The 16,806-nt window shown below is 54.4% G+C and overlaps 3 protein-coding genes across 4 annotated transcripts in view; 2 read left to right on the forward strand and 1 right to left on the reverse strand.

Annotated features, from left to right (window-relative positions):
* The window catches only part of LPCAT3 (lysophosphatidylcholine acyltransferase 3), a 36,769-nt gene extending 32,776 nt beyond the window's left edge, over positions 1–3,993 (forward strand). Inside the window, exons 7-13 of one of the 2 annotated variants that reach the window (XM_082420272.1) lie at positions 453–561; positions 1,210–1,296; positions 1,389–1,555; positions 2,741–2,888; positions 2,964–3,122; positions 3,230–3,358; positions 3,638–3,993. In XM_082420272.1, the coding sequence (XP_082276398.1) occupies positions 453–561; positions 1,210–1,296; positions 1,389–1,555; positions 2,741–2,888; positions 2,964–3,122; positions 3,230–3,346 (787 nt within the window). In that variant the 3' untranslated portion in view covers positions 3,347–3,358; positions 3,638–3,993. Of the gene's footprint in view, positions 1–452; positions 562–1,209; positions 1,297–1,388; positions 1,556–2,740; positions 2,889–2,963; positions 3,123–3,229; positions 3,359–3,587 lie in introns of both variants that reach the window. The other variant, XM_082420271.1, reaches the window with a different exon arrangement.
* Positions 3,994–4,214: 221 nt separating this feature from the next.
* On the reverse strand, positions 4,215–10,053 carry EMG1 (EMG1 N1-specific pseudouridine methyltransferase). The gene is made up of 6 exons (XM_082420397.1): positions 9,769–10,053; positions 5,701–5,802; positions 5,450–5,591; positions 5,027–5,085; positions 4,800–4,949; positions 4,215–4,490 (listed from the first exon to the last, which is right to left on the reverse strand). The coding sequence occupies exons 1-6, from the start codon at positions 9,934–9,936 to the stop codon at positions 4,377–4,379; spliced, it is 735 nt and encodes a 244-aa protein (XP_082276523.1). The 5' UTR covers positions 9,937–10,053; the 3' UTR covers positions 4,215–4,376.
* A 120-nt stretch (positions 10,054–10,173) lies between these two features.
* Positions 10,174–14,807, forward strand: PHB2 (prohibitin 2). Its single transcript, XM_082420316.1, has 7 exons — positions 10,174–10,450; positions 10,614–10,698; positions 11,008–11,087; positions 11,917–12,101; positions 12,520–12,649; positions 12,752–13,347; positions 13,710–14,807. Exons 1-6 carry the CDS (start codon positions 10,324–10,326, stop codon positions 13,036–13,038), a joined length of 894 nt encoding a protein of 297 aa, XP_082276442.1. The 5' UTR covers positions 10,174–10,323; the 3' UTR covers positions 13,039–13,347; positions 13,710–14,807.
* Positions 14,808–16,806: the final 1,999 nt, after the last annotated feature.

Consider the following 16,806-nt stretch of genomic DNA (forward strand, 5'->3'; position numbering starts at 1 on the left):
ACTCACTTTCCCAGTTTAAAAAATACTGTTAAATATATCAAAATCTATATATATAAAAATATATCTTACAGTAGAAGATTGATAAGTTACCAGGAAAATCCCTTTGCTGAAAACTTGTCCAGCCTGCATTTGAGTGTCGATCCAGCCAGGAGAGGAGGGAGCAGATCCAAAACCGGTCCTTCCCCGTCTCTGCATCGGGCTTTCAGTCCCGATGTAGCCCGAGCACATGGGGGAGTCCTCGAGGTCCACGGGACCCCTGAGGGCAAGCACCCCAGATTCCCCGGCCCGCCCCCCGTTGCCCCACCCCCACCCCAGAACTCGCAGGGTCTGCACGCTCCATCCTCATGTCCAGCCCTAAGGCTGCGCTCACTCTGGGAAGCTGCTCCCTCGTGAAGGTCGGAGGGCGAAGGGAGGGGCCTCCGCCCGCAGTGACCCCGCTTGTTCCTTTCCAGCACCGTACCTGCTCTCAGGCGCCTGAGTCTGGGCCTTATCTACCTAGTGGGCTACACCCTGCTCAGCCAGTACATCACAGAAGACTATCTCCTCACTGACGACTACGAAGTGAGTGCTTCCCGAACAGCAGCAGTGCGACTGCGCCAGAGATAGACAGTGGCCAGGCCAGGAGCCCGTAGATAGCCGAGAAGTGGGTAACACCACCTACAAACGCGTGTTGGTTTTGCTCTAGATCTGAGAGTTGGTGTCAATGCCAGCCGGGCCGGGACCCGTTCATCAGCCAGCACTGAACGACCTTCGCGGGCACAGGGCTGTGCCAGGTGCACTTCAGCACCCCTGACCTTCCCCCAGCGGCTCGAGCTCGCCCTCTTACAGCCAGGCGGCTCGAGCCCCCTCCGGCCCAGGCAGACTGGGGCTCTAGGAGCTCAGGACCCGGGGAGGGGGAGTGCTGGCTCGGGCTCCGTCCCAGCTCTGGGGAGGTTGGTCTCCTTCAGCTGACTTCGAACGTGGATGTAAAAGTCCCCCAGCACTAGTGTCCCAGGTGCCCGGCTCTTTAGGAGAGGAGTTGAGGACAGCCCTGTTTGAGGGCCTCTGCGAGGGCGCTCCCTGCTGGGCCCCCTTGGCCTGTTGCAAAGCAGTTAGGCAGACCGTCGGGGGACATAGAAGTAGTCAGCCACACGTGTGAGGGCGGGGAGCACGGGGGGCCCTTCCTGGCCTGGCGGTGTCCCTAATGCCCATGCCTTCTCTCCTGTCAAGAACCACAGCTTCTGGTTCCGCTGCCTGTACATGCTGGTCTGGGGCAAGGTTGTGCTGTACAAATACGTCGCCTGTTGGCTGGTCACGGTAAGGAGAGAGGGCCCGGGGCCGCGGCGAGACGAGCTGCAGGCTGGGTAGGGCGCAGAGCGGCGGGGTCGCTTACGCCGTGGCTCCCTCAGGAAGGCGTGTGCATCCTGACGGGGCTGGGCTTCCACGGCCTTGACGAGCTCGGGAGGGCCAAGTGGGACACCTGCGCCAACATGAAGGTGTGGCTCTTTGAGACAGACCCCCGCTTCACGGGCACCATCGCCTCTTTCAACATCAACACCAACGCCTGGGTGGCCCGGTAAGCGCCCAGCCGGGGAGGTCGCACGTCACTTCCTCCAGCTTTCCCCACTTCGGGGGGCCCCGCCCATCAGCCACTCTCACACCCCCAGCCACACCCACTTTTGTCCCCAACCCAACCCCCCCAAACCGTCCCTGTCATTTTTTTTTTTTTTTTAATTTATTTTTTTTGGCTGCGTTGGGTCTTCGTTGCTGCGCGCAGGCTTTCTCCACTTGCAGCGAGCGGGGGCTACTCTTCGTTGCGGTGTGCGGGCTTCTCATTGCAGTGGCTTCTCTTGTTGCGGAGCACGGGCTCTAGGTGCGCGGGCTTCAGTAGTTGTGGCTCACGGGCTCTAGAGTGCAGGCTCAGTAGTTGTGGCACATGGGCTTAGTTGCTCCGCGGCATGTGGGATCTTCCCGGACCAGGGCTCGAACCCGTGTCCCCTGCATTGGCAGGCAGATTCTCAACCACTGCGCCACCAGGGAAGTCCCATCCCTGTCATTTTTGAGAGACAGAAACAAGGCATACATGTCCTTGAGTGCTGGGTTTTCACCCCACTTCTGCTGCTGGCCTTATGTTCACAAACACTTCCTCAGTCCCACGACTTGGGGGACTGTCGGCAGCGTGGGTGCAGGGCCGGCCCCGCTCACCGCTGCAGCCTCAGCACCAGGCGCCTGGCAGGCCCTCCGTCATTACCCGTTGTACCAGGCGGGGTCCCAGCTGAGCCTTACGTCTATTTTCTGTCTAAACCACGACTCGTCAGCTTGACTGCCTCTCATTCTAAAGTGATCGGAGGGGCTTCCCTGGTGGCGCAGTGGTTAAGAATCCGCCTGCCAATGCAGGGGACACGGGTTCCAGCCCTGGTCCGGGAAGATCCCACATGCCGTGGAGCAACTAAGCCCATGCGCCACAACTACTGAGCCTGCACTCTAGAGCCTGTGAGCCACAACTACTGAAGCCCGCGCACCTAGAGCCCGTGCACCGCAACAAAGGGTAGCCCCCGCTCACCGCAACTAGAGAAAGCCCACGTGCAGCAACGAAGACCCAGTGCAGCCATAAATAAATAAATAAAGTGATCGGAGGGCACTGCCTCCCCTCCCCCAGGGGGCCCGGTGGGAGCAGCCGCCACCCCTGCACCCCTCAGGACTCCAAGAACCCAGAGGCAGGATGGATCTGAGTCTCATCCTTTCTCACCCTTCTCTCTAGTTACTTCTTCAAACGACTCAAGTTCCTTGGAAATAAACAACTATCCCAGGGCCTCTCACTGCTATTCTTGTCCCTCTGGCATGGCCTCCACTCAGGGTACCTGATCTGCTTTCAGATGGAATTCCTTATTGTTATTGTGGAAAGACAGGTAAGCCTTAAGGGTGGTGGATGAAAGGGGCCTGAGAAGGGGTAAGACGCTGAGCCCTCTCCCCTTCCTCCACAGGCTGCCAGCCTGATTCAAGACAGCCCAGCCCTGAGCAGCCTGGCCTCCATCAGGGTCCTGCAGCCCCTCTACTATCTGGTGCAGCAGACCATCCACTGGCTCTTCATGGGTTACTCGATGACTGCCTTCTGCCTCTTCACGTGGGACAAATGGCTGAAGGTACACAAGGGCCTGCCTGCCAGGAGGGGAGGGAGCCACTGAAAGCTCAGGCAGTGGGGCTGAATCCAGGCCCTCTGTCTACCGCGGTGGCCTGTATCCCTCCACAGGTGTATAAATCCGTCTATTTCCTTGGCCACGTCTTCTTCTTGAGTCTACTATTCATATTGCCTTATGTTCGCAAAGCAATGGTGCCGAGGAAAGAGAAGTTAAAGAAAATGGAATAATCTATTTCCCTGGTAAGATCCCTCCAGCTGAGCTGAAACTACCAGGTTACAGAAGAGAGCAACAGACCGGGGTGGGGGGTAGTACTGGAGATGCGGGGGGAACCTCACGGGGCCTGGCTTCCAGGAACCACAGCATGGGGCACTGACTACCCGGAGGCGCGCCCGGAGGGAGCTGGAAGGGCTGCAGACCAGGGACGAGGAGGGCGAGGCCGACCTGCCTGCCAGCCTTCTCCCCTTGCAGGTGGCCCAGAGCAGGACTGGTGCAGAAACGACTCGCCTCCCTTCCCACAGCACTCCTTCGTCCCAGAGCACAGAGAACCAGAAGCCAGGGTGCGGGAAGACGGGGCTCCCCCAGCTGTGCCTCTGCTGCCGGCCACGTCTCCATCTGGGGCCAAAGGGGAGACTCTCGTGGGAGGAGTAGAGGGGTCCATTGTCTCCCCTCTGGGCTCCCCCATGCACGTTGCCTTATCTCTCCCCCTCTAGCCAGGAATCTGTTGTGGTTTTCTTCCGCCAATTTACTATGATTGTATATGTGCCGCTACCTCCGCCCCCCCCCCATGGGGGGAGGGGAGGGGCACGGCCCCACCTGCTCCACTTTTCTACCTAGGACTGTACCAGATAAAGTCACCTCAGTGTGTTGTTTTTCACTGCTAGCGCTCCTGGATGCTTTCTTTCAGACACAGCCCTCCACACCTGCCATGGCTGAAATAATCAGGGCTCCCTCCTTTAGGGCACAAAGCCCACCTGCGAAGCCCAGGGCCAAACTGCAAACACTGTAACCTCATGTGTCTTCCTGAGGTCTGAGGGGTTACGCCAGGTCACACCATCAGAGGCTGCTGAGCTTAGGAATCCCCAAAGGACAACCAGGTTTGCAAGAACAATGTTTATAAGATAAACAAATAGCAGGTGTATAGCCTGGACCCGCGCAAACCCCGGTCTCGGTGCAGGAAGGGGGTCTTGCAGCAGTCAGCTGAGCACCGGGGTGGGGAAGCAATGTCCACAGTCTCTGTGTCAGGGCAGGGCGCTTCTGTCAAATGACCCCCCAGGCTTCTTCAAAGGCTGTGGTGAGCTTTGCACAGGTGAGGGCAGCAGAGAGGGGGTAGTTGCTGATGGACACCATCTTCTCCGTGTACTCCACGTCCACCTGGGGAGAGGGCAGTCAGTCAGCTGACTCTGTCACTCCGTCACACGTTCAGCCCTTGTCTAGGGCAGGAAAACTACCATTTCCCAGTGCTGTTTAATACCAGTGTGGGCAAAGGACGGAGACGGCCCTGCCTTTGACCACGACACATATGCCAGCATTCCTCAAAGGATGCGCCCTGGGGGCAGGAAATGGAAGCTTCATCTGTCCCCAACTTATAAGGACAAGGATCGTCAAAATGCTAAGTGCTCCTGGGATTCTGTCCTGAGCTTCAGCTCCGGGAAGAATCTAAGAGCTGAGCCCAGGCCTTACCCTGCCGTGGGCGAAGGCCCCCACCACAAAGACAACAGGGTCGCTGCTGGGCACCAGCTCCCGCACATCGCCGATGACCGGGACAGAAAAAGAAGTGCCGATTTTCATACACCCAACTGGGAAGTGACGTGACACTGGATTCTTAATCACCTAAAGAAAAACAGAGAAATCAGCCCCAGACACATTCCCAGAGCACTACCTCCAACCAGTAGCTGTCAACACCTCACCTTCAAGAGCTTCTGGGGGCCATCAGCTGCTCGAACGCTGAGTTTGTGTAAAAGCTGAACTAGGGCAGAAAAAAGAGTTCAGAGCTAGCCAGAGAGCCTGCCTTTTATGCCCAGTAATTTAACCAGGGAAAACCTTAGGTGAGCTGAGCTCCACGTGCCCTGCGTGTCTACACGACTGAAATGTCATGCACAAGCAGCTGTCAAGCACATCACTGGTTGTGTGGTGACAGGCCGCCTCCCTGCTCCTCAGCCAGGAACCCACGCACGCTGTACCCACTGTGCGTGGGAAGAAAGCGCAGACCCCCTGTTCTGCAATCAGCCACATGTGCCCCTCCCCCACTTAAAAATTCCACACTTAATTTATCCCTTTGCCTCTTCCTTCATCACTACTGCCAAGTTTAAGTCCTAAGGCTTCTCTCTCACCCATGAGGCCACAAAAGCGGTCAAAGGTCCTGGGAATTCGAGTCTGGGGGTTCACTTCAATCAGCACATTCTTCTGCGTGTGGATATAAACCTGTAGCAAGCCAGCCCGGTTCAGGGGACTGTCCATCAGCATCAGTAAACTCTGAGGGAGGCAAAGACCAAGGCACGGTTAAGACTGAAGAGAAGTCGCACGCAGCTGCCTTACCTTCCGTACAGAGGCACAGGGGCCTGAGCTCTGTCCCTGGAGTTACCTGGTGAGCTATGTCTGGTCTCACTTCCCCAGGGTCCCGTCCGTTCTTCAGCAACATGGACTTGTGCTTGTCACAGTTGAGCAGCTCATACGTCTTCCCCACCTGAAGAACAGGGAACAAGATCAAGAGCAACATAAGCTGCTTTTACCTGGAACAGCGGTTCTCAAAGGCGGTCCCCAAACCAGCAACATCTGGAAACTTGTTACACAGTCACATTCTCAGGTCCACTCCAGATCTACTAAATCAGACACACAGTGTGCGGCCCCCAAAACCCTCCAGGGGATTACTGTGTGGCCACGTCCTCCCCCCCCCAACCCCCATCCCATAACTGGTCTTGGAGGGAAAAGGGAGGAAGAGTGCAGCCTGTGATTCCACACGATCTAAACTGGATTGAATTTTTTTTAATTTATTTGTTTATTTTTGGCTGCGCTGGGTCTTCGTTGCTGTGCGCGGGCTTTCTCTAGTTGCAGCGAGCGGGGGCTGCTCTTCATTGCGGTGTGCCGGCTTCTTATTGCGGTGGCTTCTCTTGTTGCGGAGCACGGGCTCTAGGCGCGTGGGCTTCAGTAGTTGTGGCTCGCGGCCTCTAGAGCGCAGGCTCAGTAGTCATGGCACATGGGCTTAGTTGCTCCGTGGCACATGGGATCTTCCCGGACCAGGGCTCGAACCTGTGTCCCCTGCGTTGGCAGGCGGATTCTCAACCACTGCGCCACCAGGGAAGTCCCTAAACTGGATTTAATTTTAAAACCTATGGGTATTAGGCAAAACCAGTGAGGGATTCTGGAACCAGGCAGAAGTGAGGTTAATGAGCAAGATTGAATGCTTGTTTATCACAAAAGCATTATGTATACACTGGGCAAAACATACACGGTCACTACCCTCAGTTTGCTTATAACAAACATGCACAAAGAGCTGCAAATCTGAGCAGGAAGAAATGTGAAAATTCTAATGAGGCAAGAGGTAGTTTAATCAAGGAACATTCTCATAAGTAAAACAAAGAGGGGTGGTTCCAGTTTTAAGGCATGTGAGCAATCGCTAAAAGAAACAATTGCAAATCAGAGCCCTGAGGAGCGTTATAGGGTGGTCAATAAAAAGTTTGAAAACATGGGCTTCCCTGGTGGCACAGTGGTTGAGAATCTGCCTGCCAGTGTAGGGGACACGGGTTCGAGCCCTGGTCTGGGAAGATCCCACATGCCACGGAGCAACTAGGCCCGTGAGCCACAATTACTGAGCCTGCGCGTCTGGAGCCTGTGCTCCGCAACAAGAGAGGCCACGATAGTGAGAGGCCTGCGCACCGCGATGAAGAGTGGCCCCCACTTGCCGCAACTAGAGAAAGCCCTTGCACAGAAACGAGGACCCAACACAGCCATAAAATAAATAAATAAATAAATAAGCAAATATGGGGGGGGGAATAAAATAAATAAATAAATAAAAATAAAAACATACCAGTAAGTACAAACACAGGTTTTGAAAAGGCCAAGTTTTTATGTATCAACACAACATTTGTATGTACGGCAACATCTTGAGATATGACTCCAAAAAGTTTGGGGGAAGAGGCATATAGATTTTGAAATTAACTGAGTACCTGAAATAACAAGAATGTCACAGAGAGTAAAACAAAGGACCAAGAACTAAGTCCATGGGACACTCTTAGTTATAGAAGAAAAAGAACCTCCTGAATAGAAGAATCTAGTTTTGACCCATTAGTAAGTTATAACCAGGGTTTCGTTCTCTTAATGGAACAGAATAGAAAACATCAGAGTACTTCAAATGTAGTCATGGTAAGTAAAGGCTTATGAAACTTTCGGCTTCATATAGTTGAGTGTGCATACTGGCTCACGTGTAATTTTTTTTATTGTGGGCTGTGGTTAATAAGCTTGAAAACCACTAACTAGAATAATCAGGGAATGAATACCATGTGTATTCTGTAATAGGCACTAGAGATACAAGAATTTTTAAAACCTTATTCTCTGTCTTCATTATAGCCTTCTAGTGGAAGAGACAAACTAAACAAGCACATGAGTATTTAATTCGAATTGTGATAAACATTACGAAGGAAAACTAAACGGTTCACTAAACGATCATGAGGACCTGATTTATACGAGGAAGGGAGTCATTTCTATGGGAAAGTAACATTTAACCTAATAACTGAAGAATGAGTAGCCTAATAGACTCAATAATTGTTAAATGAATAAACATTAAGTAAGAATTAATAAAGCAAAGAGTTGAGTAAAGGGTGCTTGCAGTTAAACAATATTATCTGCAATGACCTTAAGGTATAAGAGAACGTAGTGCTTTCAAAGAGCTTAAAGAAGGCCAGTGAGGCTGGAGTACAAAGAATAAATGGAGGGACTTCCCTGGTGGTGCAGTGGATGAGACCCTGTGCTCCCAACACAGGGGGCCCAGGTTCGATCCCTGGTCAGGGAACTAGATCCCACATGCATGCCGCAACTAAGAGTTCGCATGCCACAACTAAGGAGCCACTGAGCCACAACTAAGGAGCCCTGGAGCCGCAACTAAGGAGCCCGCCTGCCCCAACTAAGACCCAGCACAACCAAATTAATTAATTAATTAATTTTTTTAAAGAGGGGGATATATGTATACACATAGCTGATTCACTTCATTGTACAGCAGAAACTAACACAACATTGTAAAGCAATTACACTCTAATAAAAAATAAACAATTTTTAAGAACTGAAAAAGAATAAATGGAGAGTGCAGGCCCAGGTGAGGCTTGCAGAAGCAAGAGGTATCAGCACAAGGAAGGCAAAAGCTAACAGTATGGAAGATTTCAACCAGCTATGGAGTCCATCACCCTTGGAGTACCATTAATGACAACTGGCCTAATTTATTCCAGAGCATGCTCTAGGAACTTTAATTTGCCCACAACCTTTTCAACTTCCTAATAAGTAACCTGAATCAATAATAATAACAACTATTTCCAAGTGACAGAAATTATTCTAAACCCTTTCCACATATTAACTCCTTTAATCCTTCCAACAACCCAGTAAAATAGGTACTACTGTCATCCCCACAGATATGAAGAAATGAAGTGGTTAAGTGACACTCAGAATTAATAGCCTGGGAAGACAGCAGCAATGAAGTGAGAGATGAATATATGAACCTATAATTAGGTTAGAAATATCAATTATAGAAGAAAATGAAAGGAAACCTGATTAGATGGTCATTAAAAAAAAAGTTTTCTAAACTACAAGCTTAATAAAGTGCCATAGTGGTTGAGGAAGAAAAGATGGAAATGAATTGCACTCAGATTACTATGGCAATGTACTACTTTTAAAGCACTTTCATTACAGTTCCCCTGCAAAGTATTAACCCCCGCTTTACAAACTTGTTTTCTCAAAATCACACACTTGAAATAAGTGTAAGAAGCAAGATTAAAATCCGGGTCTGGCTTCTAAACCAGTGCTATTTCTTGTGGCCCTACTCACTGAACAAGTTTAGTTCTAAACAGTATGAGAAACAATATCAGAAAGAATGAGAACACTGCACAAATTTTTAAGACAGGGAACTGCCGGATTTGTTCGGGTGAAGAGCCAAATGATAAGTAAAAATAAAGATGTGAAAGTATTAATGATAATCTGGTCCAGGCAGTGTTTTGAAATGTACAGTAATAGAAAGGAGAGTGACAGACACCTTTCAACGTATTAAAACATTAAGTCCTTAACAAATAAAAGGGTGGGAAGACTGAGCTACAGTAACTACCTTTCCCCTCTGCCTAGTAAGCTTGTCTTGGGATGAAGCGGGACGACGCGATGGACGAAACCCCTTCCCCTTAGACGACTTTGGGGTTGGGGATGGGGTTAGGGTTACCACAGAATTCTAGTAAATCAATCGGAAGCAAGCATGTGACGGCTGCAATGGGATTCAAGGGCAAAGAAAACGAGCACTGCCGACCCATGTTAAAGGAAAAGACAGTCGACTAGGCCACTCTTTCTCCAAAAGCATGTTTCACCTGTCTCCGCTTTCTCCATCCACTTTGAGCCCATCACCCTCACCCAACCCGGTCCCATCCTATCGATCTACGCTCTTCACCCCCTAGTCCGCAACTACCTTGACTGTCTCCAGACTGGCCCCTTCCAGCACCACAATGAGCCTACGGCCTCCGATCTTGCTTCCCGCCCCGAGTCGGGGCCGCTTGGGCGTCACAGCCTCCCAGTCCTCTTCCTGCTCCGCGGCGCGCCGCTCACGGGGTTCGAATCCACCACCGGGCGCTGCCATCTTGCAACCGGACCGGAAATTGTGTAACGTCCTTAAACTCGGGCCTCGCGCTCGGCCCAATTGCAAGCTTCCTTCCGTCTGCCATTTTGAAAGTGGGCGCTCGGAAATGGCGACGGCTGGCTGCAGGTGCTCCCGAAGCCGCTCTGGGAGGGCAGGGTTCCAGAAAGGGGAGGGAACTTCCAGAGGCGTGCTTCCTGTGCCGCAAGCTCGGGTCCGCCGCACGCTGGGGGGAGAGTTTAGAAGGGAGCGCACTTCCGGTGCCCTTTCTCCCGCGAGCACCTGGGGCCCGGGCCCTCGTGCGGAGGGTGCGATCCGTAAACTGGAGAGCGGTAGAGGCGGGCCGGCACCCCCTTCGGACCACTGGTGCCGCCGGCCTCAGGACCGAACATGGCCCAGAACTTGAAGGACTTAGCGGGACGGCTGCCCTCCGGGCCCCGGGGCATGGGCACGGCGCTGAAGCTGCTGCTGGGGGCCGGCGCCGTGGCCTACGGCGTCCGCGAGTCGGTGTTCACCGGTGAGCAACCTCCGCCTGCCCTCCGGACTCCGCCCGACCCTTCCCGGACCCCTGCCCAGCCCCGCCAGGTCCCCGCGCTCACCCAGCCCCTCACCCCGCCCCACCAGAGGCTGGCACGGACTCTGAGCCCGGCCTGGGCTGACCCCTACCCCTCTCCCTGCAGTGGAAGGAGGGCAGAGAGCCATTTTCTTTAATCGGATCGGAGGCGTGCAGCAGGACACCATTCTGGCCGAGGGCCTTCACTTCAGGTAATGGCTGGCAGAGCGGACTGATCCTGACCCTTCACCCTTGAACGCCGACCCACCTATGGCTGTGGGAGGACTTTCAGCGGGATTCCGCGCCGCTCTTTACCCTCCCCACCCCATCTCCCAGAACAGTGCGTGCCGGCCAAATCTTCAGGAGCTCATGCTGTTGTTCTCCGGAGGGAGAAGAGAATTTCTTTTTGACCGTGGTTATTAAGAGGAGGAGCAGGCCACGAAACACGTGGTGAAGGAAAACCGGACAAAACTAGGGAAACTGTAGTCTCCTAATCCCTGTCGCTGTTCCCTCCCCTCCAGGATCCCCTGGTTCCAGTACCCCATCATCTATGACATTCGCGCCAGACCCCGAAAAATTTCCTCCCCCACAGGCTCCAAAGGTAGGTCTGGGCACTGGGGCGTCACTGGCGGTAAACAAGGGAGCCTGGCCAGAGACTAGGCAAGATGGGAGTGTCAGATCTCTTGGGCCTTGGTTTCCACCTCTGCAAACAAGCTAAAATAAAGGTACCTGCTTCTGGAGTTCAAGCAGTACCTTCTGGACACGCTGTGCGTTTGCACATTTTTCAACTGTTCCTCCCTCCCCAATGTAAACTCGGTGAGAGCATTGTTTGTCCTTTGTCTTAGTCACTGCCTAGATCAAAGCCTTGTTTTAAAATCTTTCTTTCTTTTAATTCTTTGACTCATTAATCTACTGGTACGCTCTGTCCTGGGGAAACTTGGCCGCACTCTTCACTGGTGTACCTGTTCCCTCCTAGACTATTCACAGAAGCTGTGCCTTTGAGATTCCTCAGATCAAGCCTTACACACATACACACACACACACAGGTACCCAATGAGGCAGGTTGCTTAACATTCCTGAAACCCTAGGCCCTAAGAAATCAAGGATTCACAAAACACCATCTTCGTTCTCAAGTCCTTACAGGCTAGTTCAGGATTATGATACAGTGTAACAGAGCCTAAAGTAGAGGAGCGAAAAGAAAGGTCAGCTTTACTGGAGGAGGATTGTGGGTAGAGAAGACCTGACAGTGGACAAGGACGCATTTGGTCTGTGCTGAGTCACTCCTCCCCGCGGGGCAGTTCCGGACCACAGGGCATTGCCCTGGGTATAGAGAGAAGCCAGAGAAGAAAATGCTTGGGGAGGGAGGCTTTGCTAAGAAGCCAGGTGAGGCCCCCGTGGCCTTGCCCAGCCACTGCTGACCTCACTCTTAGACCTGCAGATGGTGAACATCTCCCTGCGGGTGCTGTCCAGACCCAATGCCCTGGAGCTTCCCAGCATGTACCAGCGCCTGGGGCTGGACTACGAGGAGCGAGTGTTGCCGTCCATCGTCAACGAGGTGCTCAAGAGCGTGGTGGCCAAGTTCAACGCCTCGCAGCTCATCACCCAGCGGGCCCAGGTCTGACTCCGGCTCCCATCACCATCTGCATAGCGTCAGCATTTCCCTCCTAGGCCCAGCGCACTGGGTGTTAGGAAAGGGTAGTGACCCGAGGTCCGTTGCCACCAAAAAGCTGTGTAGATGGCCACCATGGGAAACAAGGAGAGCCAAGATTGGAGCTCAATAACAGTTAGTGTCGGGCGGCGTGGGAGAAAAGTGGTCGAGGCGTGCGTGTGGGGTTGGTACAGCGTGGAGGACTCAGCGTGACCCAAGTCCTTCCCAGCTCAGCTGGCCTAGTAAGGAACTAAGAAAGGGTTAGCGCACTTTCTGCGGTTTTCCGGAGATCTAGGATTCTGATGATCACAGCAGCACGCCTTCCTTTCAGTTCTCCAGTCCCCTCAGTGCCCCTCTGCCCTCCCCTCCTCCCCCCGGCCCGCAGGTGTCCTTGTTGATCCGACGGGAGCTGACAGAGAGGGCCAAGGACTTCAGCCTCATACTGGACGATGTAGCCATCACTGAGCTGAGCTTTAGCCGAGAATACACGGCTGCTGTAGAAGCCAAACAAGTGGGTGAGTCGCAAGAGGAGTCAGGCAAGGGTTTCTGAGGAAGCAGGAGGAGGGATGGGGTTCCTGACACCTTACATCTGCGACCCCGATTCTCTCCCACCACAGCCCAGCAGGAGGCCCAGCGGGCCCAGTTCTTGGTGGAAAAAGCGAAGCAGGAACAGCGGCAGAAGATCGTGCAGGCCGAGGGTGAGGCTGAGGCCGCAAAGATGATATCCTTCTGCTGCAGAGCTCTCAGCCCAGCCCCTGGAACACTCTGCTTCCCATCCGGCCCTGTGGGCTGGCTGATGAGACTAAGGCGAATGCGAACCGTGCTCTTTGACCCCTGGGGGTTGGGGTGCCGGGTGGGATCTGAAGTCTTAGTGGGGCACCTGAGGCCTGGCTCCTCACTGTAAGGCAGATCAATAGCACTGCTGGCCTTGCCTCCATCTGTGCTGCTGCCTCCTGTTCCCGGCAGCTGCCTGCGGGGAGGCCTACAGGTGGGGGCAAAGTAGGACTGGGCACGAGCCACCTGAGCGCAACCTTGGATCTGACAGCCCAGAGGATGGCTGAGTGAGCGGAGTCATAAGGGTGCGGCCCCAGCTGAGATCTGGCCTTGTGTGAACCCTTAACCCCACCCTGCTCACCTGGGAGAAGCTCTGGGCAAGAACCCAGGCTACATCAAGCTGCGCAAGATTCGGGCAGCCCAGAACATCTCCAAGACGGTGAGTGTGAGCTCGAGGCCGCCTTGAGGGGGGGAAAGTGTTTCTACACATTGAAATGAGGGAATTAGGATCTTGCTTGTTCGGATTTCTATTCAAACTGGCTTCTCTGACACTCCTTCTCCCATCAAAAATGATGTTCCCTGGCTGCCCCTGACCTTTTGTTCATGCTTCTTGTGGACCTAACACATCACAGTTGCTCACTGCTCTGGATCCTTGTGTGAGCGCAGAAACCGTAGCTCTCACATCGCCACATCCCTGTTCGTAACCCACACGTGTTCCACCAGTGGTTACTGAATTGCAAGGGTAAGAATCAAGGTCTTTTTTGCTTGGTACAAACAGTCATCTTACTTTCTGCCCTGTAGATCGCCACATCACAGAATCGTATCTATCTCACTGCTGACAACCTTGTGCTGAACCTACAGGATGAAAGTTTCACCCGGTGAGAGACATGGCCTTCAGGTGGGGTGTTGACACAGAACAAGGGCCGGAGTCTGGCCGCTTGGGCTCTGGCGCCTGTTACCAGCTTACTCGTGTGACCCTTGAAAACACCATGTCTCTGAACCAGTTAGAAAAGTGGGTGGTTGACAATTCCTAACTTGAATCTCACGGGATTGATTTTATGCGATCCACTGGGATTATTCATGTAAAAAGCACTTTAATTGTAAAGTTTTAAGTGAGAAGTGGTAAAAGATGATATTGGCTGTTCTTCCTTGGGAGCTGCTCTGGGGCACGGAAGGATGCTAGGAAAGCAGGGGTGAGAAATGGCAGTGGCCAGGGAGCAAGTCTTCTTTCCAGAGCCTGAGATTCCCAGCTTCCAACATGCTTGTCTTTTTCTCTTGGGAGCGAAGGAGGGTTTAGAGTTGAGTGGGGCATGAAACTGTCAAATCACATGTACCTTTCTCTTGTCGTTCTGTGTTCCCTGTTCATCTGGTGACCTGGCGTCCACAGGGGAAGGTAAGTTGATGGTGCATCCTTGTTTCTATGGGGTCCTGCCTTTTCCCCACCACTTCACCTTTCTCACCTCCCCACCCACACATTCAGGGAGGAGGGTAGTTGAGGAGGGAGTGGCCCGAGGTGCTCTGCCTCTCACAGGTACGTCCCCTAATAATGTCACCGTCTGTCTCACTTCCACAGTGACAGCCTCATCAAGGGTAAGAAATGAACCGCTGAACAAGAACTCCACCCCCAGGGAGGAAGTGGATCTTTTTCTTCCCCGGTTTTTGAGGAGCCAACTTGGGGCCCTACCCAGCCCCCACTGTCCTGTGATGGTCCCTCTGCATCTGTCCTCCCAGCCCTTCTCGGATGAAGACTGACCATTTTCAGGGGAGTGACATTCCTCCCGGTGTCGGCCAGGGGTGTTGGGACAGTGTGTGATTTCCTGCAGGGTTGATTCCTCCCTTGTGGTCAGAAGCAACAACCACCACCCCAGAGATTCTCAATAAATGTTTATTACTTAAGCTAAGTCAAAGCCTCTGGTGTCTGAACTGGGCTGGGGAGGCACGCATGCGCACGCTCACACCGCGCACCCCTGGGTCCTTCTTCGTCTCTTCCAGCAGGGGGCGCGAGGACACCGGCCAGGGCAGGTAGGCAGAGCCGGGGCCTGCTGCTCTCACCCTGGAAGCCGGCAGAGCCGGATCCAGAACAGGACCCAGGGTGGGAACTGCGAGTCCTGGAGTCCGAGGCCAGCTGCACTCCCCACCCCACCCTCCTAAACCGCATCACCCCTTTGTTTACCAACATCTCCTTTTTTAAAGGCTGGAGCAGCTGTGGCTTTGCTGAGCTAGACCAAAAATCTGATGACCCCAACAGGAGCTGCTTCCTTGGTAACAGGGCTCCATGCAGCTGTGGGGACACCACTTGTGCTCATCAGGGGGTTTACGTGTTCAGACGGCTGGCGGGCCGTGTTGCCTGCTGCAGGCTACCCACACTTCCGTCTCTCAATCAGGGCTCGACCTCTGGAGGTGGGCTCTTCACTCCCACAGCCCTGGGCCCCCAACAGGACAGGCGCCTCCTCCCTGCCCGGCGCCGCCCTCGCTGAGGGTTGGGCGGCCACGAAACGAGGCCGCTGGCTGTGCCCACGTGCCACCCCAGCCGTGCCGGGGCGAAAGTGTAGGCGGGAATCCTGGAATTAGTGGCGGGGTTAGAGGGCACAGGGCCTGGGTTCACCTTCAGCTGCTTCGGTTTTTGAAGAAAGTAGATTAACTGTCCCCTGCTCTGCAGGTTGACTGTCATGAAAGGGAAGGGGAGACAAAGCAGATGTGGCCGCCCCAGCCCTGAGGAACTGGAAGCCCGAGGTGAGAGGTGAATGAGCAGAACGAGTCCGCCCAAGTCCCATCCACGTTTTATTTCCTTCGCATTCCCGAGGCAGGAAGAGGATGGAGGTGCCCAGAGAACCAGCGTGTTTCCAAGTCCCGCTGTGTCTCCGAGGCAGCCATTTTGTCTCCTCCCATTGTTTCCCTTTCCTAGTGACTTACCCCCCCCCATCCCCAGGGGTAAAGGTCAGAGGTTGCTGGTCTGGAGGCCTCCGTGGTCTTCAGGGCTCCCTGAAGGTCGTTGGCGAGGGCACCGGCCGGGGGCCATCTTTACCAGACAGTGTTAGGAGCTTCACCATTAGACCACCCAACACTGTGCTGGAAGATGGACCCAGAGCCGGCCACAGGCGTCCGGGCTGAAGACGGCCAGTCGCTCCAAGGGCCCTGGCCGCAGGCCAGCTGAGGTCTATTGAAAGTCTGCAAGCCAATCCCAAGCTCAGGGTCAAGCTGTGGGTTCTGGATCCTCCAGATGACAAATCACACTGGGTTGGGGGAGGGGCCGGGGCTATTGTGTCCCTTCCGTGGGCAACCAGCCAACAGCCAACCGAGAGCCACCTCTTTCTCAGCACCCTCTGCTCAAGAAGAAGGGGCCTCCAGGGCTGTGGGGAGGTTCGGGAGTGGGCGTCGCAGCCAGCTGGGCGCTGGGGGCCTGGTGCGGTGGACGTCGCTGGCACAGGGGCAGGGGCCTCCATCATTACCCGGCAGTATTAGAGACTCTCAACCAGCACCCAAACACTGCTGGGTAAGACGGGGGCCCCCACCCCACCGCCCGGCCGGGCCGGCAGTCCTCGCCCAGGCGCCCGGTGGAGCTGCGGAGCCCTGGCTCCCCTCCCCCACCGCCCGTGTCCCCGGGGACACTTCCGGGTGAGCCCGGCAGCCGCCACCAGGCCCACCCCGGGTTGCCGATCCACTGAGGCCGGGTCAAGGCTTCGGAAGCCCCCCGCCCATCTCTTCCCCGCCCTAAGCCCCCTCCCCGCCCCCCGCAGCCTGTCCCTGCCCCCCAGGCACCAGCTCACCGCCCTCAGCAGCCCCCGACCCCGGCAGTCCCTCGCTCCGCCCCAGGACCCCTCTCCCGCCGGCCTTTACCTGTCACCAGGCCGCCTGCCACCCAGGGAGCGAGGGCCACGGAGAGGAGGAGGAATTGAGG

Source organism: Balaenoptera physalus, assembly GCF_965194825.1.
Source record: "Balaenoptera physalus genome assembly, chromosome: 13".
Lineage (NCBI taxonomy): Eukaryota > Metazoa > Chordata > Mammalia > Artiodactyla > Balaenopteridae > Balaenoptera > Balaenoptera physalus.